We start from the raw sequence: 26498 nt of genomic DNA, 5'->3' as shown, positions 1-26498 counted from the left end.
GAATTTAAAAGTTAATTTAATAATTAGTGCTGTCCTGCAGTTACAAACTGGTCAGACAGTCTGCATTTGCTAAAACTCTTACGGGTAAAGTGCATCAACGCCTTGCGTTTCTTCATCTATTACTTGACCTTCTTTGTATAAAAATGTCAGAAGGAAAAATGCCACATCCATGGATGACCAGTAAGCAGTGTGGGACGTCATGGCCGACCAGTACCTGCTTTCTACCAGACCTTCTCTGAGCTCAAAATCCATCCGATGTTCTAACTCCACTGCTAAAAAAAAAGAGGAAAAGACATTTTTTATACATTCAACAGGAAAATATCAGATTTGCCAATCCAAAGATATTAGGAATCTCGAACGGATTTTATGCAGCTACATTGTGCATCTTTATATTCTGGAATACAGTGTGCATTATTTCTTTCAGTCAATGGAGCAAATTTACTAAAGGGGCGAAGTGATTAATGCTGGCGTAAATTTGACAGCGTGACGTCATTTTGGTACTTCGCTGATTTATTAATGGGTGCAGGCGTAACTTCGCTAGCGAATGAGACACGCTAGAGATCATTCGCACTCTAACGCCAGGTGAATTTTCGCTCTGGGGAATGGACGTAACTACGCAAATTCACTAAGATGCGGATATTACTAAACGTTACCTCTTGCGCCAGACTTGCCTTCGCAACCTCAGACCAGGCGAAGTGCAATAGAGTAGATAGGACTTCCTCAAAAAATAGTTGAAAATTTTTCTAAGTCCCAAAAAACGCTGGTGACTTCCTTTTCTCAGGGTGATAGGCTGCAAAAGAGCATAACATTTTTTTGGGGGAACCGGTTTCCCCCCTACATTTCCTAACATATGGCACATAAACTATACACTGGGCTCATGTGTAGGGCAATATAACAACTTTATTTTATTAAGGTTTCCCGGGCTTGTGTAATGTATTTGCTGCAACATATACGCCTATTCAACTTTAACTTCCCGCCGTATGCAAATTAGGCAACGATAGTGCAACTTTGCTTCACTTGGCGCAGTAACGCTAGCGCAACTTCGCCAGCATTCGGCACCTTGAACACAACTTTGGATTTTAGTGAATTAGCGTTGTCCTGGCGAATCTACGCCTGGCGAAGTGTTGCGCTGTGAGCGAAGCCGTCGCTGGAGAATTTTCGGAGATTAGTGAATCTGCCCCAATTAGTCACGTTATACAAGCAACATTACTCATTACACCACACTGCACAAGTGAGATCAGGTGGTTCTGTCAATAGCAGAAATTTAAAAACACACGCATTGATCAAGTTTAACCTTTTAGTGAAATCTGCCTAACTGCTAGTTGATTCAGAAGGAGAAACAAAAAACAAATTTAAGTCTCTGTAATTTGTCTTAGAGGGAAAAATAATTTTCCGTCTCCCAAGAGGGCAATTGGACCTGTCCCTGAAACATCTTTGGCACCCATTCTTGAAACGAATGTTTTGGTCAACAACGCAACAACCACCGCAAGACAACTTCACGGCTCTCAGTGAAAAAAAAATAATGGATTCTTCTAATCTAAATGGATGCTTTTATGCTCGCTGGAAGGATCTACTGTTCTATAAAGCAAGAGAGTTAATTGCATGTTCCCCTTTTAAATGTAATAATTTCCCTACTTAGAACTTCTTCTTCAATGTAAACAACCTCAACTTGGCCAAACTTTCCTCATATCAGAGACCTTCTATTCCATTTGTCAATTTAGCTCTTTTTTTTCACCTCTAAAAGGAACAGTTCGGTGTAAAAATAAAAACTAGGTAAATAGGCTGTGCAAAATAAAAAATGTTTCTAATATAGTTAGCCAAAAAATGAATGTATAAAGGCTGGAGTGATTAACATAACAGAATAGAACTTCCTTCCTTTTAGCTCTGTAACACTGAGTTAGTCAGTGACTATAAGGGGGGGCCACATGGTACATATCTGTTCAGTGAGTTTGCAATTGATCCTCAGCATTCAGCTCAGATTCAAAAGCAACAGTTATGACCCATGTGGTCCCCCCTCAAGTCACTGATTGGTTACTGCCTGGTAACCAGGGTAACCAGTCAGTGTAAACCAATAGAGCAGAAAAGCAGGAAGTAGTGTTCTGGCTATTATGTTGGACATTCAGCCACTCCGTATGGAGGGTGTGTGTATGGATGCTGGGTTTTCATTTGGAGGGGTTGAACTTGATGGACGTTTTCTTTTTTCAACCCGATTTCAAGAACAAGGAAAGTTAAACAAAAGAAGTAGCTAGAAATGTTGTACATTATGTTTTGAGCTTCTGTACCAGCCCAAGGCAACCCCAGCCTTATAGCAGTAAATATCTGTGTCTCCATAGATGCCCCAGTAGCTCCCCATCTTATTTTCTGCTGATTCACTGCACATGCTCTGTGCTGCTGTTACTTACTGAGCTTAGGGACCCACTCACAATATACAGTACACATAGAATAGAAATGTCACAATATAAGGCTGATTAGTAATTAATACAGATAATTACTACATGGCAGCACAGAACCAGTGCAATTAGCATCAGAATTTAATAATCAGTCCTGTAGCATCAGATTATATTACAGACCAACCGCATTTTCTGCTGGATAATTAGTGACAACCCCTAAGCTTAGCTTCTCAACAGCCAATCAGAGCCCACTGAGCATGTGAGTGTCACAGACACTTTCCAAGATGGTGACCCCCTGTGACAAGTTTGAAGTCCTGGATCATTGCTGCTATTGACACTTTAGGCTGGTGCAATAAGTCTTTACAAACTAACTAGATTAGAAACATTTTTTTATTTTGCACAGCCTGTCTATTTACCCAGTTATTATTTTTATACTGAACAATTGCTTTAAGCATTGGAGACCATATTTGCACTATATATGCAACAAGGGGCCTTACAAGTGCTTTGTAAAGAAAGACCCTCTCCTCCTTTGAATCTATACACATTATAATACAGGACAATATCTTGCTGGTTCTTTATGCTATTGACTGGCATTGATTGCTCATTACAAATAGCTACAGACCATAGCTTAAAAATCCCTGCTTCACGGCGTCATGTCACCTAAAAGCCAGTAACAGATTCCCTGGTGTACAGCCACCATTTTATTGAAAAAGGTTTATAATCAATGACAACCGGAAATAGTTTAATTTAAAAACCTTCTACTTCAATAATCCTTTCTTATATGTGTTGACATATGATATTGGTTTAAGTCCAATCATCAGATCATTTCCTGTTACACGAAAAAATACAAAAAATGAACTGGTGCTATGTGTGCCTACTTGAACACTACTGCAGCTGTTACTTAAAGCATATATGTATCTGTATTAAAAAAAATGGTTTGGCCAGTGCTTCTAAACATGCTCATTGTGGACACATAGGTAGAACAGTTCAAAATGCAGCAAGGGGACAACCCAAACCATCTACATATAGCTACTTAGTTGTTACTCTCAAATCACATTATGTGTTTTATAGCTACAATTAAAAAAAAAAATAAAACTTGCAAAAGGAAAAAGACACTGCATTTATAGAATGTGTACTGAAATTCCTCCTTTAAATCAAGACAGTAACCTAGGTATACGTCTGTACTGAAATATACAAAAGTTGTAATTAAATCATTAGCAATAATACACTGACATGTGGAGTCCAGTAAGCCAGACAGGCTGTGAGGAAGAGCCTGGGAGCCCATAGAACTCTGGCTTAAAACTGATTTTTTCTCATCCCCTTCTGCTGAATCTTTAGCATCACAGCCTGGAGTGCCAGTTGCACTAGAACGTGCAAATCTTGAAAACAGCATTCCTCCTAGACCCTTTCCAATGCTAGCAGCTCCTAAAGTACAAGGAAAAATAACATTAGTCTTTGGTCTGCCATCCTCTGGCAATAACTGTTTGAGCAGAATTACCACCACCATTTAATGTATAATTTTATTGACAAAGGACAGAAATATGCATTAATTTATGTATTTTTGAAGTTCTTCAGTGTGCAGACCAAAAAGGCCTGAGCCTAGTTTGGCAACAATTTTGAGGCGTGTGCTGCCTGCTGGTCATATCTTCTCTGGGTAGGAGATTTAAAGGAGAATTCAACCGTAACGTAAAAAAACCCCTAACCCCCCTACCCTACATAGAGCCCCTCCCTCCTCCCCCCAAGCCTAGCGGCTACCCCTGGTAAATGCCCCTAACTTACTTATCCTTTGGTGCAGATTCTATCCAGCGGAGTTCATGGCAGCCATCTTCCGGCTCTTTGGTAATCTTCGGAATGAGATCGGCGCTTCTGCAATTTCCGCGACTTTTGATGCATGCACAGTTGTTGCGAAACAGAATATTGCTCCAACTGTGCATGTGCTGATATGGCACTTACTTTCCGCAGATTACCGAAGCGAAGAAGATGGCTGCCGTGAACTCCGCTGGCACCGAGGGATAAGTAAAGAGTTAGGAGCATTTTCCAAGGGTAGCAGCTAGGCTGGGGGTCGGAGGGGGAGGGGGGGGTCGGGGTCTTTTTACTTTGCTGTTCAATTCTCCTTTAAACCGCTCCTGTCCAATCCCCAGTAGAGGTGACTGCATTAGAGAGGGCGGTGGCAGGTAGCATAAAATAGAAACTAAGCTATGTTTGATCCTTGCCAACAGGCTTTTACTAAGTACTTTGAAAGCAGCTAGTAAGTTGCAGGTAAAACTTAGTCCCTTTGTAAAATGTATAATTAAGCTATTGAATTCTTAATGAATCAGATGAAAATTAAGCGTAGGACTGGCCAGATATGGGATGACTTTGACGTAGTTGGCCAGCTTAAATATATTGCAATATATGGACAAACAATCCCTGTGTTGTTTAAAGGGTAAGGCATTTTTTAGTAGCAGTATGCACAAAATGTCTCTGTCTTAAATATATTGATAATGGGTTGAGTGCAGAGGACTCTTGTATTTGTCTATATGTATTTTGTGGTCACACCCTCATTGCACCCCCGCCTAATGGTTTTAAAAAATAGTGGTGAGCACAACTTTCCCTTGTTTGTTATAGTTATACAGGAGCAGTGACCAGTTCCATGTTGTAGCTCCCACCCCTCCCAGCTATAGTCAGGTGATCCCACTGGTGTCTAATAAAAGGGCAGCCAAGTTTGGGAGTTTTACTTTGAAAGCAGCTAGTAAGTTGCAGGTAAAACTTAGTCCCTTTGTAAAATGTATAATGAAGCAATAGAATTCTTAATGAATCAGATAAAATTGAGCGTAGGACTGGCCAGATATGGGATGACTTTGACGTAGTTGGCCAGCTTAAATATATTGCAATATATGGACAAACAATCCCTGTTTTGTTTAAAGGGTAAGGCATTTTTCAGTAGCAGTATGCACAAAATGTCTCTGTCTTAAATATATTGATAATGGGTTGAGTGCAGAGGACTCTTGTATTTGTCTATATGTATTTTGTGGTCACAGCCTCATTGCACCCCCGCCTAATGGTTTTAAAAAATAGTGGTGAGCACAACTTTCCCTTGTTTGTTATACTTTTACTAAGTAGTTTGGGAAGTCAGGACCAGGAAAGCAGAGAATTTAAACAGCCACATACTACTTTCAATACTTACATTAACAAATAACTTATAGAATCCAAACGAGAATTTAACGAAATTCCATGAAATCCTGTTTACAGCCATAACAAATAAAAAAAAAACTGGACAACCGAGAGCACAATTTTGTTGGTAAATTGTTATATGCAAATTGGAGTTAGGATATGGTTTGGTAAATTTAGTTCATGTGTGCTTTCAAAAGAGGAACACGCTCTTTGCAGCCCTGGGTGCAAAGCTGTACCTCCTGCCAGGGCAAACTTACATCAATCCAATGAAAACAGCAGCACTCCGGGATTGTTGAAAAATTTAAGGACTTTACTTAAGGCAACGTTTCGGGCTACACAGGCCCTTTGTCAAGCCATTGGTACTTTAAAGGGGAAGGAAACCTAGTCGGCGCAAACCCCCCACCCCCCCTCCCGTTTGTTGCCCACCCTCCCTCCTCCCCCCTGGCCTACCCGTCCAGCTGGGCAAATGCCCCTAACTTGTTACTTACCCTTCTGCGCAGGTCCAGTCCAGGGAGCTCACCGACGACATCTTCTTCCACGCGATCTTCTTCCTGCTGTGAACGGCGTTTTGGCGCATGCGCAGTAGGAGCATTTCGCCGGTACGGATCTACTGCGCATGCGCCAAAAGTCACGCGCATGCGCAGTAGATGGTACCGGTGAAATGATCATACTGCGCATGCGCCGTTCAAAGCAGGAAGAAGATCGCGTGGAAGAAGATGTTGTCTGTGAACTCCCTGGACTGGACCTGCGCAGAAGGGTAAGTAACAAGTTAGGGGCATTTGCCCAGCGGGACGGGTAGGCCAGGGGGGAGGAGGGTGGGTGGACAACAAACGGGAGGGGGGGTGGGGGGTTTGCGGCGACTAGGTTTCCTTCCCCTTTAAGTAAGGTTCTTCACTTTTTCAACAATACTGGAGTGCTGCTGTTTTCATTGGATTAGGATATGGTTTGGTATTCAAAAGAAAATGTGGTACAGTATGTGTCTGATACAAAAATGATGCATTCTTATTAGCCAAGCTCCTCAGTGATTACCTTTTCCTTTTAAAGGGGTGCACGCATCATCACGTGTTCACCTTCACATGTTTAGCATTCTGTGGCTCAAAGGAATTTGCAGCACTCCCAGTAATAATATAAAACCACCTTTATTTTCACATATGGCACAGCAACGTTTCAGACCTAACTGGTCCTTTTTCAAGCTGAATGATGCAATCAATGCATTCCTACTATCAAGGGTTCTGCCTTACCTAATATGCTTGCTTTTCCTATATTTGTTATGGATTCCCCATAATGTCGACGAGGCAGGACTGGTGAAGTACATGGACTCGGTATGCTTTCAGTATCAGACATTGAGGTAGTGTCCTTGGATGGATTTATAAAACATGGTTTTATTTGCTTGTAAGGTAAAGGATTTGTTGTGTTGGAAAAGTGGATCTGAACGGGTGAAACATTGTTGTAGTGCTTTAGTATTAGGGGTTCAAGTCTATAGGCCTGAAAAATACAAACAATGGGTATACATTAACACAAAAATACTGGAAATAACATATCCTGTAGGGGGACTCCTTTTGCCCAGAAGATGTATTAGAGCTCACTCTATTAAAATCACCAGACATAATGTCTCTCTACATGCAGGATTTGTGCAAAAGGCAGTTATTTTGTTAGATTTTGTTTGTACTGGAATCAGTTATTTGAGTGAGCTCTAATACATCAGCTAGGAAAGGAAGCCTCCCTATAAGATATATTGGATCTAACTGTCAATCATTATCTGACACCCAACACCTGCATGAAGACAGAATGAAGAGAAAAGAGATGCTGAGAGGGGGATTGAGAACATAAACTTGATTATTTCAGAAACAATGCAGAATATTTTAATTGATTGTATTTAGAAAGTTTCTTATTTCAGTATATTAAATTTTTCATTTTCGCGATAGTTCCCCTTTTAGAGTAGCCCCCTTCACCAAAATAGCAGAGTAAGAGTAAATTTTGCAATATCTAATTGTTTACTTTACATATAATGTAGGCATGTGACAATAACATAACCTTGTGATCACTGTAACAGTCTTGCATTCAGCTGCCTGCAAACAGAACAAAACACACACATCTACAAATAACTCATGACAATCTATAACTTCCTGAATTGCAGATTCAGACTTGTGATTAACAGTTCTACAGAAAATTATTTTTCCTCACACAGTCTGTTAGAAGCTTGTTTACGCATTACAGGACAAGGAGAGGATGCCAACATTTTAGGTGTCCCCAGTGTATTTAATTACTAAGTTTTTCCACACAAAAATGTACCGGTTCAGTGATCTTTCTAAGGAGGGACTGCCACCACCTTACTTCTAATTCTCAGGAACTCCTTGTAAAAGCTTGGGCTTGCACATGAGAGTGTTTATTTTGGTTGATTTCTCTATTTTCTCAATATCACCCTTGAGCTATTATGCATCTCACAAATACACATTTTTGTACCTGAAAAGGGAACTCTTCTCATAAACTAACATCGCTGCTATAATAATGCAGTAATGTTGCAAAAAGTATAACAGTACTAACTTAGTAGACTGCTTTTGATTATTAAAGAGGAACTCCATAAAAACATAACTTACGCTTTTTGAAAAGTAAACACAATTTCAAGCAACTTTGCAATACATCAATTAAAAAATATGCCGACTTTTCATAATTTGTAATGGTTTGGAACAGTTCCCTAAGCCTAGCCCCCTGCTCTCCTGCTGATCTCTCTGACTACTTTGCTGAGCTGACTGACTACTGTTACTTTGTATCAACAGCCATCTGTCCTCAGCCTGCCTCCTCCAAACCCCACAATTCCCTGCACAGATGATTTCAATAAGGAAAGGAACATCACAGTGCATTGTGGGTTATGTAGTTCCTGCATACTGTCTGTAAGCTGTGGAGAAGTTGTTACAATTTGTAACATCAGTGTTTAGTCCCTCCTTCCCTGCCAGGATTTCAAATGATCCAGAAAGAAAAGAACTGTTAAACAGCTGGATTTCAGCATTTCAGATGATATTTATTCTTACTTTTTGAAGAAACCGATAACGGCGATGGATATATTAGGGGTTTCTGTGTTATGTGGGACTCTTTTTCAAATTTTGGTTTTAAAGCTGGAGTTTCCCCTTTAATATTGTTCTTACATGAGCTATGCAATACAACAGGAGGTGCCTCTGGGAATAAAAAAGGACACAAAATGTATCTTCTTTGCATTAGAAACAGTTTGTTTCTGCTGAGGTCAGTTTGAATATTCAACATAAACACTACATAAAAAATTTCCAGGCCACCATTGGTGCAAGCTTATAGCAAGGGGTTGGGGAGCAAGTGGAACCAAATAGTACACAATAGACCCTGTGACTCTTCAGGCCCCCACTGCCCTAGAGAGTTACACCAGTACAGAAATGGTTAGTGCTATTTTACCAAAAACTTTGAAGTATGCATCAAGCAAGTAATGCTCAGTGCACAAAAAAAATAATTTGCGTTGTCTCTGTTGGCAGGAAAAAAAAGTAAAACTACCAGAGCACACTGTAGCTGCAAGTCAGCGACATGAAAGGCAATTTGCCCATGTGATCTGCCCAACAGTGACCGATCAATGCAATTTTTTACACAAACTGTCTGATTTCTGCCCATGTCTGCATAAACGCCATATCAATGTGACATTAGCGCTACAATCTACAGTATTTGTAATAGGGATGCATCAAATCCAGGATTCGTTTCTGGATTTGGCAGCAGGATTCGGACGGGAGGGAAATCCCGAAAACAAGGAAGCAAACATTTTGGTATTCGGCCGAATCTTTCGCAAAGGATTCGGGGGTTCAGCCGAATCCAAAATAGTGGATTCGGTGCATCCCTAGTTTGGAAGGATAAGTAATATAGCAATAAGCTTGAAATTCAGTATAGAATAAAATATCGAGTCTGACAGTTGTGGTTTTCAACAGATGCTTCAGATCTTACAACCAAAGCAAGTCTAAATGAATAACACTTACCACTGGATCTGCAGGGTGGAAAATATTGAACAAACGATTACAAATAGCTTTAGGCAAAATATGATCTTGAGTGCCACGATTTCCTGGTCGGATACCACGCAAAGCCAAAAACACTGCTAACGGTGATCCCATACAAAAAAAATTCTCAACCTATAGACATACATAAAAATGGGATAAGTGAAACAAGGCAACATCTATCTGCACTGCCAGCTTTATCAAAACAACCATGAGAACACAGACAGTCCAACTGAAGCACAAGATTTTTTTTGTCATGCCCATAATAATTTTGAGTGTACGCTCAAACGCTTACATAAAAGGACTACATTTGCAACCCCTCTGTTTGCCTGAACCCAGTAAGTGCCCATTTTGAAATTCCTGACATAGCCAACATTTGGAGGCATAAAAGACAGACTTTTACTCCAACACCACCTCCCACAGGGTAGCAGTAAACATAGGACAGCAAATGAGTCTATTACAACCCCTTCTTGCTTGTGTGGCTCCCCAATAGTTTTTATATTTGAGTATGGCTCATGGGTAAAAAAAAGGTTAGGGACCCCTGTTTTATAAAAAAGGAACTTTGTTTAGAGCTTTTTAGTTTAAACCAACAAACCTCTCCCTTCTTTGAGCAGCTCATTATTATCAGTGGCTTATCAGCAGACACTTAATCAGATCTTCATCAGATCTAACATATGTTCTACTGCAGGGATGCCCAACCCTTTTTATCAATTTATATTTAAAAAAAAAAGTTGGAGCGGAACACAAGCATGAAAAAAGTCCCTGTGGGTGCCATTTATGGGCTGTGATTGACTATTGGTAGCCCCTCTGAGGACTGGCAGCCAACAGAAGGCTATTTGACAGTACTCCTTTTTTTTATGCAACCAAAACTTTCCTCCTCACCTGGAATTCAAAAGTAAGAACCTGCTTTGAGGGCACTGCGAGAACAATACATATCTCCCAAGGTAAGCAACCAATAATATTATCAGAGGTAGCGCATAAAGATTTCTGCAGCACACCCACTGCTCAGAAGAACAAATTTAGTTTGCAATTTGTGACTTATAACCCATTGAAGCATAGAATATGTTTTTGTGTGCCTTTAACAAAGTATTTTTTACATTTTGCTATGTGTCATGACATATGACACCAATATGTAATACAAAATTAACTCACCTTAAATTTTAAGGCAGGTACATCAGACAATGATGTTGCTCGAACTTCATGTAATCTAAATTCCAGTTCTCTTAAACTAGTGAGTAAATGAAAATATTCAAAATTTTATTTTCAGATATAAAATTATTTGCCTAATGTCTTATAACATTATTGTCATTACAACCTCTTTTTTTCTGACTACCCTCCTTGGACTAAAGATCCTCCTGCAAGAACTTTCTATGTTCTCCCTGCTGCAAGGGTTTCAGCCATGTACTCTGGTTTCTTCTCACAATTCAAAATAAATAGGCAGGTTAATTCACTTGTTACTAAACGGACTACTATGTATATACGACTATGTGTATGTTGTGTGAATGTGATAGGGGCTTTAGACTGCAAGGCCCACTGAGCCACAGACTAATGCAAATGATAGATATTTTTTTTTATAAAGTCCAGCATAAGACGGCAGATATATATAAAGGATACATTGTATATGTATGTATATCTTTATTCATGTAGTCCTTGTATACACAAAACTATGTACACAAGGAAGAGACAATGTTAAACAAGCCATTTGCTATAGGACAAGGAAAGTTAAACTAAGGAAGTAGCTAGAAATGTTGTACATTATGTTTTTAGCTTCTGTACCAGCCCAAGGCAACCACAGCCCTTTAGCAGTAAAGATCTGTGACTCAAAGATGCCCCAGTAGCTCCCCATCTTCTTTTCTGCTGATTCACTGCACATGCTCTGTGCTGCTGTCACTTACTGAGCTTAGGGACCTACTCACAATATACAGTACACACAGAATAGAAATGTCACAATATAAGGCTGATTAGTAATTAATACAGATAATTACTACATGGCAGCACAGAAACCAGTGCAATTAGCATCAGAATTTAATAATCAGCCCTGTAGCATCAGCTTATATTACAGACAAACCTCATTTTCTGCTGGATAATTAGTGATGACCCCTAAGCTTCTCAGCAGCTGCTCAGAGCCCAATGAGCGTGTGAGTATCACAGAAACTTTCCAAGATGGTGACCCCCTGTGACAAGTTTGAAGTCCTGGATCATTGCTGCTATTGGCAAGCTGAAACTTTAGGCTGGTTCAAAAAGTGCAGTATATATAACATGGCATTTTTAGCCCTATTCATTTTTAGGGTTTAGTTCTCCTTTAAGAGACACAGTTTTGCCTTATACAGGCTATAATGTATGTGAGCCCTATGGTCGGGGAGAAGTAGTGTGCTGCAACTAGCCTACCAGAAACAGTGGCTGCTAAAGGGAAGGCTAGAACTGCAAGCGGAACCATGTGACTTCTGCAAAAGCTTGGGGAAAATAATAAGATTAAAGGAACAGTAACACCAAAGTGTTCAATACAAAGCAGGAGCCGCCGCTAGCAAAGGGGAGGAAGTAGCTTCCGGTTGCCGATACAACCCACTATGTCGGTCCGGCGTTAAGACAGTCTTCACATGCACTTCACGTAGGGGGTAGCATCCGGATAAATATAATCAGCGGTGGAGCCAAAAAAATGAATTAAAAGTTCAACTTTATTCAATCCTTCTAAAGCTTCTGATGAAGTGACGTATTGGTCACGAAACGCGTCAAGCTACACTCTCCCTGCCCGCTTGTATATACTGTTTTAGAAGGATTGAATAAAGTTGAACTTTTAATTCATTTTTTTGGCTCCACCGCTGATTATATTTATCCGGATGCTACCCCCTACGTGAAGTGCATGTGAAGACTAACACCAAAGTGTTACAAACAAATGACAATATAATGTAGTGTTGCCCTGCACTGGTAAAACAAGTGTGTTTGCTTCTGCAACACAACTATAGTTTAAATAAACAAGCTGCTGTGTAGCCATGGGGGCAGCCATTCAAGCACAGGATACACAGTAGATAACAGATAAAGTCTGAAGAATCCCACTGTATACTACAGAGCTTATCTGTATCTGCTGTGCATTCTGTCTTTTCTCCTTTCTCAGCTTTGAATGGCTGCCACCATGGTTACACAGCAGCGTGTTTAAAGAAACTATAGTAGAGTTGCTGAAGCAAACACCCACGTTTTTTCAGTGAAGCCAATGGTATATTACATTGTCACTAAATTAAAAGACTTTAATTTCTTTGTGTTACTGTTCCTTCAAACTATATTTATTTTCTTCCTTTAATAATTTCATTAAACAAAGAAACTGGAGAAATAAAAAGGCATACTGTTATCAAGGAAAATATATTTACAGTAAAACAAATGTCATCTGAAGTCAAGGACTAATTTTCACTTTTGCATTTCCTGGTGTTACTGGTCCTTTAATCTGTTTATTACAAGCTGTAGTTGTAGGGATGTGAGAAGAGGGGACTGTTGAAATGTAATAAAATAAAAGGAAATGGTGAGGGGAAAAAGTAAAGAAGGAACATAAATGATGACTTTGGGAAAAAAGTAAAGTGCATTTAACAGGGAGGAGACTATGTAAAATTGGAGGACAGAAGGGAACATCAGCAAACCCTGCTTACTACCAAGCACGATTATTTAAAGGGGAAATATCGCGAACATGAAAATTTAATATAAGCGTCATCATACTTATATTAGAAACTTTCTAAATACAATCAATTTAATATTCTGCATTGTTTCTGAAATAATCAAGTTTATCTTCACTATCTCTCTCTCAGCATCTGTTTCCCTTTATTCTGTCTTCATGCAGCAGTTGGGTGTCAGATAGTCATTGACAGTTAGTCCAATATATCTTACAGGGGGGCTTCCTTTCCTAGCAGATAAATTAGAGCTCACTCAAATAACTGGTTCCAGTACAAACAACATCTAACAAAATAACTGCCTTTTGCACAAATTCTGCATGTAGAGACACAGGATTTCTGGTGAGCTCTAATACATCTTCTAGGCAAAAGGAGCCCCTCTATAAGATATATTGGATCTAACTGTCAATGGACATCTGACACCCAACTGCTGCATGAAGAGAGAATGAAGAGAAACAGATGCTGAGAGAGAAATAGTGAAGATAAACTTGATTATTTCAGAAACGGTACAGAATTGTTTATTGATTATATTAAGAAAACATCTTATTTCAATGTGATGAAGCTTTTATTCATTTTTGAGATAGCTCCCCTTTAAAGTCTAGAGCAACCTATTTGACATACCGTTGTTTGGTCACATAAAGCTCTCTAAGGAGATGTTGCTCTTCATAACTAATCCCTTGATCATCGGCATCATCTTCTTCCTGTTGTTCATAAAGCTGTCCAGGGTCCCACCCAGTCATGATATCGTAAGTTATAACACATCCCAAAGAATGAGAAACAATTGAGACTTTTCCTCCTTTCTCTTCAAATTCAGGATTTCGGGAGCAAAACAGGGTGTAGAGGCGATTTAGCTCCTGCTGAAGACCTTTCACTAACTGAGGAATATTAAAAAGGGTGGGAACATTTTTATCTCTTGTATAAATTATATACTTATAGATAAATTCAAATATCAGTGCAACATATTTTGCATGCCCCAAAATGTCAGTCCCAACTCAATCCATATTTAAGAAATTGGGAGTGTGCTTTACTAAGTACAGCTGCTCAATCAAACATCTCAAAAAGAGATACCCTGACAATTAATTAAAGTGGACCCGTCACCCAGACACACAAATCTGTATAATAAAAGTCCTTTTCAAATTAAACATGAAATCCAATTTCTATTTTTTATTAAAGCATTCATAGCTGTTGAAAACTCATATAAAAATCTCAGCTGTCAGTCAAATATTGTCTGCCCCTCCTTTATGCCTTAAGGTGGCCATAGACACACAGATCCGATCGTACGAATCGAGGATTCGTAAGATTTTCGGATCGTGTGTGGCGTGTGCCGACATCTTTCCTCCGGCGGAGATCGGTCGTTTGGTCGATCGGTCAGGTTTGATTTTGACCCGACCGATCCCGCCGGAGCCCATGGCACATCGTAATCTGATCGTTCGGCCATACGGCCGAACAATCAGATTACCCCCGATATAGCCATGCCTGTTAATGGCATATCGGGGAAAGATCCGCTCGTTTGCAACATCGCCAAACGAGCGGATCTTTGCATCTATGGCCACCTTTAGGCATAGAGGTGGGGCAAACAATTACTTTCACTTTCCATTCAGCACTTCCTAGATGTCACTGCTCTCCCCACATTCCCCCGTTCTCTTCACCATTTAATTGTGTAGCCAGGGCATGGGGATGGACATTGGGTCCCCCATTCTGGTGCACAAACAAGATTCTGAGATGATGAAAGGCTTGTCTTAATAACAAAATGGCTCCTGCCTGCTTGCTATAATTTTGAATCCCCAGACTAAAGGAAACAAATAATTCAAATAATTTATATAGTGTAATTAAAGTCCATTTTGCTTGACTAAAGTGATAAAATAGGATTTGGAAACATTTTTTTGGGTGACAGGTCCGCTTTAAAGTGGTCAGTTATATTAATACATGTGGAGGTTTTACAATTGCTAAAGAAAGTCTAATGCAGTTTCTTTTATAAAATATGAACAAAGTACATGTAAATAGCATATTTAACCCACACATAATACGTCATTTAGCAATTCATAAAGGCAAAAGTATGAATCCTTGGGCAACAGTGATTTAACAAAATGTTACAAACCACAGTCTGTTACTAAACTACAAACACGTTGTTTATTTGTTTGTTAACATTTCAAACAAAAACAGTATGTATTTTGAAACAAAAGAAGCAGCATTGGATATAAAGAAAAGGGTAAAAGGCTGCAGTATTCACCTTACAGATGTCTGATATTCTCCACGAACAGATTCTTTCAGATTACTTGTGTGCTTTCATACAAATACTTCCATAGACACGTCTTATAGCTTGAATATAGCATTAATGCACCTTTTCATCCTGCTCTGATGAATTATGCATATGTGAAAGGTATTGAGAGTAATGGACTGCAGGATGGTTATTTCAGGGTTACCATAGCCAGTTGCAATGACACAAGCAACTGTCAGATATCGAATCAATCACACGTTAATGCTATTATTGACATCATATGCCAGAAGAGCCACTATTCATACATAAAATGCAGTATGAAAATATGAGCCACAACCTCAGCATGTTTTATCAAAGAAGACATTAACTTTTTGTCTCCAGTGAGGCATTTTATGCCAGTTGCATCACACTAGCATGCAACCGCAATAATGCTGAAATTGTGGGGAGAAAAACACGGCATTGTGAGTAAGAAAAACATTGCAATTTGCATTGGGATTTTGTACTTTGATCATAGCGCTGCATTGGTAAATAAGCCCTTAGATATCAAACTCTGTGGGGCTCGTTTATAAACACTGGGCAAATTTGCTGCTGCCCAGTAACCCATGGCAACCAATCAGATGATTGTTTTCAGTGTTTAATCTGCAGTTGACTGAAAAAGCTAATTACTGATTGGTTGCGATGTGTTACTGCCCAGGTGCAAATTTGCCCAGTGTTTATTAGGGATGCACCAAATCCACTGTTTTGGATTTTTCCGAACCCCCTTCGCGAAAGATTCGGCCGAATACTGAACCAAATACGAATCGTAATTTGCATATGCAAAATAGGGATTGGAAGGGGAAAACATTTTTACTTCTTTGTTTTGTGACAAAAAGTCATGCGATTTCCCTCCTCACTGATAATTTGCATATGCAAATTAGGATTTAGATCGGCCGGGCAGAAAGATTCGGGCAAATCCGAATCCTGCTGAAAAAGGCTGAATACTGGCTGAATCCCTAACCAAATCCTGGATTCGGTGCATCTCTAGTGTTTATAAATAACCCCCAGTGTGTGTACCTAAATTGATGTGGTTACTATATTCCACATACTATATTATAACTGTTTGGGGGGACATCTGATAAATCTATGCTTTGCATTAGATATCCCAAAATTTACCAAACTTTACCCCAAATTTACCAAACTTCAAGGACAAACAATTATTAATGAATGCCATGAATATTTTTAGCACTACACGGTTTGCAATACACAAATAATCCAAGAGAAAAGTGAGGTAAACTGACACGCAGGTAAGAATAATGTACTTAAATTGGACATATTCTGCTAAGCCTTTGCAATTGTATTGTACACCTTTAAAAAAATAGAGGCAATGGACTAAAAGTTGCCGTGTGTTACTTTACTGAAAATGTTCCCAAAATCCATATAAGTACCATCCATACCTTCCAATTCTTTCTGACATATTTATTTTAGTGCCAACATATTCCATGGCAATGAAGAAGCTAGGTAGATCTGAAAGGGAGATCAAGCTTATATTTCCCTATGGGAAGAATGGACTTACCTTTAAATCCTTTCCTACAGCAATATAAAAAAAAAGACAAAAGTACATTTATTTTCATTCACAAATAAACAAATTACCTTACCTCATCTCTGTACAGAGGACTTGTATAGTACATTATATCCATTGCACTGCTGTTCAGCATGTCCCTTATGCCACGTACTTTATCTGGTGTAATTGAATCTACAGTATCTGAATGGAAAAAAAAAAATTAGTAGAATATTAAAGGGGAACTCCGGATGCCAAACCAAAATTTGATAAAGAGGTCCACATAACACAGAAACCCCTAATATATCCATCACAGTTACCTGTTTCTTTAAAAAGTATGAATAAATGCCATTTTCTATGCTGAAATCCAGCTGTTTAACAGTTCTTATCTTTCTGCATCATTTGAAATCCTGGCAGGGAAGGAGGGACTAAAAACAATGATGTTACAAATTGTAACAACTTCTCTACAGCCTACAGACAGCATGCAGGAACTACATAACCCACAATGCATTGTACTGTGATATTCCTTTCCTTATTGAAATCATGAGTGCAGGGAATTGTGGGGTTTGGAGGATGCAGCTGAGGACAGATGGGTGTTGATACACAGTTGTCAGCCAGCTCAGCAAAGTAGTCAGACAGATCAGCAGGAGAGCAGGGGGCTAGGCTTAGGGAACTGTCAGAAACCATTAAAAATCATGAAAAGTCTGCATATTTTTTAATTGATGTTTATTTCAAAGTTGCTTGAAATTATGTTTACTTTTCAAAAAGCTTAAGTTATGGCATCTACTCCTCCATTCTCTACAGATCTGTTGCAACAAAACTCTTATTTGTCCATATCTGACTGGCTTAGCTATACAAAAATAATAATTAAAAAAAGTTCTGTGATGTCATGCAGGGTTTCTGGAAGATATAGCAAACATGTAAACTATAATACACAGCTCTTTTGCTATTCTAACTATATATTCCTATATATTAGGAGATGAAATTCTTACTTTTATTTAAACACAAGTGAGGCCTGTGCAGTATAAACATTATGTAAGTCACACATTACCTCCATCAAGTGCAAGTTTTGACCGCCACTCAACAGGAAGGAATTCTATGTGATCTGTTACAAGGCTGGAAAAGTGCTTTTCTTCAATTCTCCTTGCAGTGTCTCTCATCCTTTAACACAAACATATACATAAATCTCTAACGAGAAAAAAATCCTAAGTGCACAAGTTAAATGGCATTTTCACTACATAAAAAATGCTCTACAAAATGTGGACACTGGCGCTAAGAGTCGGGTAATGCTGAGACTAGACAAATGTAGAGACCCTGAGTAAACACAGATTAAAATTTAATTTGAATGCCAAGATTTATCAAACTCTGGCCATTCAATTTGAATTCAACTATTCGCCACCAAAAATCTGCTGAGTTCATGGATAAGTCAAAGGGAGAGGACCAGGAAACAATTTGGACATGTTACTAGACTTCATGACATACAAGTTTTTTGGAGAAAAAAAAACGAGTTTAGTCGAATTCGATTGGAGTTGGTTAAATTTGTGTGAGTTTTAGATATTTGATTCTTTTATCAAATAACCCCAATCGAATTTAGAGTATATTCGAATTTATTCGAGTTAAAAAAAAAACTCACATAAATTCAAAATTTGTGAGTGCCAAACCTAGGCATTTGTGATATGCAGGCCAGCCCGATATCCACGGAACCCACAGTTCAGACGGGTTCGGGCTGATCTCGACCTTCCAAATGCCGGCTTCCGACTTCGGGTTGAACTTTTGCAGACGTGTGCATCGTCCCACCCCTTTTGCGACGTCATCGCCGGGGGGGCGCGGGTCTATAAAGGGAACACAGAAGTCGGTCTTGGGTGGGTGTGGGTGGCAGGTGCGGGTCGGGAAACATCACTACTAGTCGTGTTTGGATTTAATGGAAAGCTAAGAGTCTATTAAACTCATAAACATGTTTGAGTTTCTGTAATAGTGTGACCTCCACAGCACCAATGATTAAGTCAATAAGGCTCATTGGAGGGCAGGTCCCTACTCTTTATCTAATATATATACTGTATTAAAAAGATAAAAAAATGATATATAAATATATATATACTCACGTAGCTGTATTTTTAATAATTCTCCCTTGGTCCATTTTCTGTCCAATTCCATGGACAACAAAGACAATATGAGTAATATCCACAGGTTTGTCTTCATAGCTAGCTTCTTCAACGTAACCTCTATGAAGCCTTGTCCCACTACTTGAAGCTTCAAGGAATACACAGAGTAAAATAAATACCCATTATATTTTTATATTTGAACAAAAAAAAAAAAGGAACAGTTTTTTCACATTGTGCACATTAATGTGAGTTGGCATGTCTCGGATTAGATCCAGATAATAACATGCAGTTATTTGCGCAGGAGAGCTATTTCCACTATATGCAAATAGTTGAAGATATTTTGCCCAGATTTTATTATGAAATGAATGGAGGTATATTTCTTCGGGAGTGCCTCAGCAAGATAGACAGCCACCACCCCTTGGCTTTACAGACTATACAAGTGCATAGACAATGAATGCTGTTGAGCATTAAACCTGATAGCAGTAAAACGCTAATATCTCAAAAAACCATGTGAGTAACCTTACATCAATACATTTTTTTGGGTTGAGATCCTCTTAATATCTCATATCATGTATTTTTAGAGTGCCCACATTATGTGCAGCGCTGTGTGACAAATGCAAGTGGGTTCTCCTCTTGGAATCTAAATTGCAGAAAAAAAAGGGGGACTGCAATTCAGAAGTAAAATACAGGAAAGAAAAGGAAGGCATTTAAAATCTACAAATTAGAGGGGACAGAAGTTGCATTTAATTAATATAAACACCATAGCAAATGCTGTAAAACAGCAATTCAGATGGTAAAGATAGAAAATAAAAAGCAGATTGCAGCAGAGGCTAAGTCTAACCCCCAAAAGTTTTTCCTTAAGTATATTAATAGTAAACACATACAAGAGCAGAGTGTGAAAGAAAAGGCAAATGTGCTTAATCAGTTCTTTTCTTCAGTGTATACTATTGAGAAGTCAAGAGTTTCAAGACCCACCTGACAAGGGCACTGATGGTCTAGCTCACTCTAGTCAGTGATTGCTTTTTATAATAAGGTTAGTAGGAGGTTGGACAGTGGGGTGCAGTACATGTGATCTATTTGGATTTTGCCAAAGCGTTTGATAGAGCCCCACAAACGACTGCTTTCTAAACTAAGGTCTGTTGGTCTTAGTAAAGTTTTTGTAAATGGATAGGAAACGTGCTTCGAAATTGGGTACAGAGGGTGATGTGTATGCAGCAATAACAGTGCTGGAAACCCGCACATTTTTGTTCACTTCATAAGACCAAGCTTCAGTTTATAGCAGACAAACAGGTTACTTTGCAGTAAACAGTTTGAACTTGAGTCATAAATGCCTTTTTGAATCTCCTTTACTGTGATGATAATCCATCCAGTTACCTTGAACTAAATATGTATGGCTATGGTTTGAGAATTAAATAAGTCGATGTCACACTAAACCAACTAAAAGGGAGAAGAGCAGTGGCACAACAGATGACAACTAAGGAAAAAATTTATAAAAAACAGCTGTCAAAAGAAAAAAAAAAGAAAAAAAAATTGGGCATCAAATATCTTGGGTAAAAAATAAATTATCTATTGATGACACATAACGGGCAAAATTTACAGAGAATGGCACATAGGAAAGAGTCACACAAAAAGCCATATATCACCTGACTCTGGATGCCACAAAAAAATTCTTAGGAAATAATTGGCATTTAGTGCACAAAAGAAGTGACAAGCAAAATACAATGCTCACTTCTATAGCATTCAGTTCTTTAGTTCTGTGAATTCCTCACAAATCGCTGCCATATTGTAAACCTCTTGGCATAAAGGCATCCATATGTATACAGATGCCAAAGTGTATTTTATTAAAACTATAAACATTGACATAAAAATTGCACACAATTAGAAAATGCTACCTGAAAATGTTTTTTCCTTGTGGGAATCCTCTAGTTAGATCCTCAGTAAATTCACTAAGGCTTATAGTGTATGCAGCAAAAACAGTATTTTAAATGTTGCACTATGTTTTAATGTTTTGATGATATATGTTCTTCCTGTACCAAAAGCAGTCCATTACAATATTTTATTATTTTAAATGTCATGGTTTTAAAGTCCTGTTGATAGTTATACAATGCTACCTACTGTATCATTGCAAAGAAGAATGCTTGGGAATAGAATATTTACTCAACCTTGATACTCTATATAGAATCACATTAATGTTTTCATGCACATTTATAAGATATAGAAAAGAAATACCATATAAAAGATAACAAAAAACCCTACCTTTTGAAAACCCAAGCTTCTGTGTAACAGTCCTTGCTATTTTGGAAGTTGTTGCATCACTATAAAGATATACTTCATCCACGCTATGCCAATCAACATGGCTACGGCTTAACTTTAGACTATGATTAGCTGAAAAAGAAAAAGTATTCTTTAAATTTTTCACAAGACACAATGGTTTTGATAAGGGTTAGGGCTGAAAAAGTTGAAAATGTCCATTCACATAACCAAATCTCTTCTTCCCAGTAGTTATTTTAAAGGATAACTAAACCCTAAAAATTAATAATTAAAAATTAAAATTAATGTGGCTAAAAATGCCATATTTTATATATATATATATATATATATATATATATATATATATATATATATATATATATATATATATATATATATATATATATATATATATATATATATATATATATATATATATACACACACACACACACAACCTGGGCCTCACCTGTTAATGCCTAGGTGCTGGAACAAACAAATCCCATAATAGTAAACAACAAATTTAGCCCACACTCAGTAGGTCTTGTGAAGTGTTTATTCAACGTTTCGGCTCACGTACACGAGCCGGAGCCGAAACTTTGAATAAACAAAGACTCTCTCTCTCTCTCTCTATATATATACACATTTATATTGAGCCAGCCTAAAGTTTCAGCTTGTCAATAGCAGCAATGATACAGGACGTCAAACCGGTCACAGGGGGTCACCATCAGTGGGCTCTGAGCAGCTGTTGAGAAGCTAAGCTTAGGGGTCGTCACTAATTATCAAGCAGAAAATGAGGTTGGATGTATTATAAGCTGATGCTACAAGGCAGATTATTAAATTCTGATGCCATTTCCACTGGTTTCTGTGCTGTCATGTAGTAATTATCTGTATTAATTACTAATCAGCCTTATATTGTGACAATTTAATTCTCTAAGCTCAGCAAGTGACAGCAGCACAGAGCATGTGCAGTGAATCAGCAGAATCAGCTACTGGGGCATCTTTGGAGAGACAGATCTTGTAAAAGGGCTGTGGTTGCCTTGGGCTGGTACTGAAGCACAAAACATCATGCTCAACATTTCTAGCTACTTCTTTAGTTAGGCTTTAGTTCTCCTTTAATGCAATAGGAACTTTAAAAGGCAAGCTCCGCTGGTGCAGGGACTGATGTAAAGTGCTGCATAACTGTGGTGCTACTATAACAATTAACATTATAACAATATAAGTTGTACAATGTAGCCACTGTGTTTCTGTATAAGCCAGCTTGAATAATAAGGTGATCGTGTCACTTTAACTTAAACATTTTACGCATTTTACGATGAATGAATCTCACCATCCTTGTCGTCTATAGGTCTGGTGATTTCTGTATCTAAGTTTTCCTGCATCTGTTGACCCCTAAAACAAGTAAGGTGATCTTGCTCGATCAAATTGCTTTCTTCTTCATCTAGTGGTTGCCATGTGCCATCGATGAACCACTGACCTCGCATCACAGGGATTTTATCTGTTTCTAGAAGAAAAATGTTAAGAATTTAGAGCAAACATGTTATAAAGTGCAGTATGCTGATTAATATGAAACATGGCCTACAAATGGTAATTTACTAAATGCATTTTGTAAATTTTACAGATATTTACATTCAGTAAGCCCTATGCCCATGTAAAGAACCGAGTTATCACTTAACTCTTACAAGGAGAATCAGCAATAATAAATGGCCTGGAATAGCCGAGGTTTAAAGGAGACATATTGTGTGAATAAAAAAAGAAAAGTGCATTATAAAAAAAGTGTATTATACTCTAAATATAGAATGGAATGGCTTAAAGGGGATGTTCACCTTCCAACACCTTTTTCAGTTCAGTTGGTTTCAGATTGTTCAGAAATAAAGACATTTTCCAATTACTTTCTATTTTCTATGTCTGACCATTCTTCTAATATTGAAGTGTAAAGTCAAATTTTTCACCTTCTAAAGCAGCTCTGGGAAAGGGGTCGCCGACTCTCTAAACAGTTCTAAATTGATACATTTAGTTGATACATTTCTTATCTCTGGTCATTTCTTAACTAGTCCCGCCTATCTGTTCCATTTCCTGCTGCCTCCTTTCCCCGGCTGTGCAGTACACCGTACTGCAGGATAGGAACCATCCAGAAGCTAGGCTGACATGATAGGGAACTGAAGCCTGTCTTTGCTTGTATGACTGCAAGGCTGTGATTGGTTATCTACCTCCCACTGTGCTTCTGGCAGGGATAGTTATAACCAGCCCACCACTCATTTGAAACCTGGACAGGGACCGTAGCAAATCTATAAGGAGATCCAACAAAGAGGTTATTTTTGAAGATAATAATATAGCCCAAAGGAAAACCAACAGTATTGTCTACACAAGAATAGGTTTAAAAAAAAAAAAAAAAAAATCCTATGTCTCAATTCCTGAAGTTTTCATACTTTTCTGAAGGAAAATGTGTCTATAACAAGTCATCTGTGCCAATTGTGCAAACATATTAAAATATTATATTAGATGATTACATATCTAAGTGGCAAAACAGAGAACAGAGTAAACAACATTTCTGAATTCATTTGCAATGAAAATTCCAAGGATTTTTGCTTACAGTGGAATTCTTTAGTTGGGGAATCTCGGCTAAAAGGGCACGGCATTATAAACCTTTGGATTTCTGCTCTAAATATACAGTCTATAACGACTGAAAATTATTTTATTTATATGTATTTACTTCTTTACACGGTAACATAGTAAGTTAGGTTGAAAAAAAAAAGACACACGTCTATCAAGTTCAACCTTATAATCTATTTTAACCTGCCTAACTGCTAGTTTACTATTTGTGTCGTTCAATAAAAAAAAAAAACAGCAAAGAATGGTGCTAAAAACGTGCAGCTGGCTTTACATAAGGAATGCTAGTTAATGGTCATCCAACAGGGACTGAGCTCTAGTCAAGTTCCCACTAAAAAACACTTTCTAACCTGCACTGTAGCGCTGTGTGAATCATAAAAATATAGTTGCCCTTTAAATAACCCGTGGCTTAAAGGATAAAGCTTGTCCTGCTCAGTCCGTCTCTTGAGCAGATTTAGTCAGGCTAAGATATAAGCCTGATGATCTGTTGGTCTGTATGACTTTCATGGCTTATGGTTTGATTTCCTTTAATGGGATGGTTCACCTTCAAGTTAACTTTTAGTATGTTGTAGACTGGCCAATTCTAAGCAACTTTTCAATTGGTCTTCATTATCTAGTTTTTTTCATTTTTTTTCACTATTTGCCCTTAGATTAGATGACATGACAACACAGGACCCAGTACAGTCTGTATATTCTCATTATTAATCAGTCTTGCTGTTTCGGCTTCTGGCAGATATTATTTGACTTGTGCTGTTTGGATAGTTTATATTGATCCCTAAGCAGCCCAGACCACACTGAGCATGTGCTTATGAGCCACTGGTTGGAGATCACTGGAATAAGGAATAAGTACTTGCTCTAATTGGAGCTCTCTAGTCACAAAGATAAGAGTCAGAGAGAGGCCCAAGAGATGGAGGGAGGGTCTATGGCCGGAACAGGCTGCTTGCACCTATACATATACTCAGGGCAGCCATCAGGGGGGGACAGGGGGGAGAGTTGTAGGGGGCCCTGAGGGGAAGGGGGGCCAGCCATACCACACTTACTTCATTAGCCGGGCCCCCCATCTTTCTGAGAGCTGCTGACTTCGGGAAGGCATGGACTTTAAGTGGCCCTGATCACCAATTTTCTTATAATGTGGGGGGGGCCTGGCCACCATTTTTTTTCTCATGTGGGGTCCTAGCCACCAATATTTTTTAATGGGACGATGGCCCTGGCCACAAATGTTTTTTTTTTTTATGGGGGGCCCTGACCACCAATATCTTTTTATTTTTTATTAACATGTGGGAACCCTAGCCACCAATATTTTTTTTTGTTTTTTTTTTACTGTGGGGTGGGGGGGCGGACCTGTGGGGTGGGGCTTGCGGTGGGCGCAGACCAGGGGGCCCAGGAAATTTTGTAGTATGGGGCCCTGTGATTTCTGATGGCGGTCCTGCATATACTTACGGGCACCTATGCAGACACTTACGGGCACCTATGCAGACACTTACAGGCAAGTCTGGACTGAGAATTAAAATAGGCCCTGGCATTTCAGGTACGCAGAGGCCCACTCAGCCAACACAGAGGCCCAATCAGTCCACTAAATAGTGACTTTCTATGGCACCTTATAGCAGCCCCTCTGGCATTTGCCAGAACCCACAGATTGCCAGTCCGGACCTGCTTACTGGGACATCTATGCAAACACTTACTGGGCTCCTGCTATACAGACACTTACGGTTCCAGTAGACTGGGTGACACTCTCCCTCATTCACATCCACTTCATAGAGGCCGCTCCTGACACACACGGGCTCGACCTTCACAAAGTCGCCAATTGTCACCACATCCAGTTCCTCGTCCTCTCCGCTCTGGTCCTTGGCTCGGGCCCCGGTGTCTTCCCATAACTTGCGATGGGCCAACTCGATGCGCAGGGAGTCGTAACCAATGAAGGCTTTCCATGTCTTCTTGTCCTCCTTGTAGAACCAGCGCACCTCCTCCGGGCTCAGCTCGGTCACCACCTCAGCGCGGGGCCTTGAACTGCTGGACCTGGTCCGTCTCCTCTCAGGCAGCCGCACAGACTCAATGGGCAAGTCCACATCTTCGCCTTCTGAGGGGGAGCCGCCGGCCAAGCCTGACTCTGCAGCGAAGTTATTGAGGCGCAGCTCCAGTTCCAGGTGTTTCTTACCTGGCGGAGACGTGGATTTACAGTGCCGGCAAATGCGAGGCGGCAAATGCTGCGGATGGCGAGGCAGAACCTGGTCCTCTCCGCTCCAAGCTCGGTCTATATCCTCCGACTCCCCGTCCTCCTCCTCCTCTTCATCTTCTACTTCGCCGTAATAGCCGCCAGGCTCCCAATCACTCTCGCCATTTATTTCCGGACTGAGCGGTGACTGATATACTGAGCGGTTCATGCCGTTACCGACAGAAGGACAGGTCCGTCTCTGCAGCAGTGACACATAAATCTCACCTACACCGGAGCGGCGGGGCACGTAATAGAAAGGTCCCTGTCAGCAGCAGTAGTTTCCTACGCACGCGCTCCATTCATCGCGCGCGGGAGTCTCCTGTTTGGGTCGCGCGCGCTCTCCGTCACGTGTGTGGTACCCAAGCAAAAGTC

At 39.4% G+C, this 26498-nt stretch overlaps 1 protein-coding gene across 2 annotated transcripts; it reads right to left on the bottom strand.

The window, feature by feature from the left end:
• On the bottom strand, positions 1-26498 carry ddhd1.S (DDHD domain containing 1 S homeolog). 2 transcript variants are annotated; one of them, XM_018232358.2, is made up of 12 exons: positions 25623-26498; positions 22635-22808; positions 21311-21439; positions 19055-19202; positions 18004-18113; positions 17050-17156; positions 13819-14072; positions 10697-10772; positions 9530-9679; positions 6785-7028; positions 3624-3815; positions 1-269 (listed from the first exon to the last, which is right to left on the bottom strand). In XM_018232358.2, exons 1-12 carry the CDS (start codon positions 26293-26295, stop codon positions 79-81), a joined length of 2448 nt encoding a protein of 815 aa, XP_018087847.1. In that variant the 5' UTR covers positions 26296-26498; the 3' UTR covers positions 1-78. The 2 variants fall into 2 exon arrangements, with proteins under 2 accessions (XP_018087847.1, XP_018087846.1); XM_018232357.2 differs by having other exon boundaries at positions 1-272; positions 25623-26497.

This window comes from Xenopus laevis, chromosome 8S, assembly GCF_017654675.1.
Source record: "Xenopus laevis strain J_2021 chromosome 8S, Xenopus_laevis_v10.1, whole genome shotgun sequence".
Classification (NCBI taxonomy): Eukaryota; Metazoa; Chordata; class Amphibia; order Anura; family Pipidae; genus Xenopus; species Xenopus laevis.
This window is presented reverse-complemented; position numbering and strand designations above follow the sequence as displayed.

Excerpts from the sequence above, each read along its gene's own strand:
- ddhd1.S (XM_018232357.2), bottom strand. The coding sequence starts at position 26,295 with ATGAACCGCTCAGTATATCAGTCACCGCTCAGTCCGGAAATAAATGGC. Across the intron at positions 21,440-22,634 it reads ACCTATAGACGACAAGGATG|CTAATCATAGTCTAAAGTTA; the intron begins GTGAGATTCATT and ends TTTCTTTTTCAG. Across the intron at positions 18,114-19,054 it reads ATTATTAAAAATACAGCTAC|GATGAGAGACACTGCAAGGA; the intron begins GTGAGTATATAT and ends TTTGTGTTAAAG.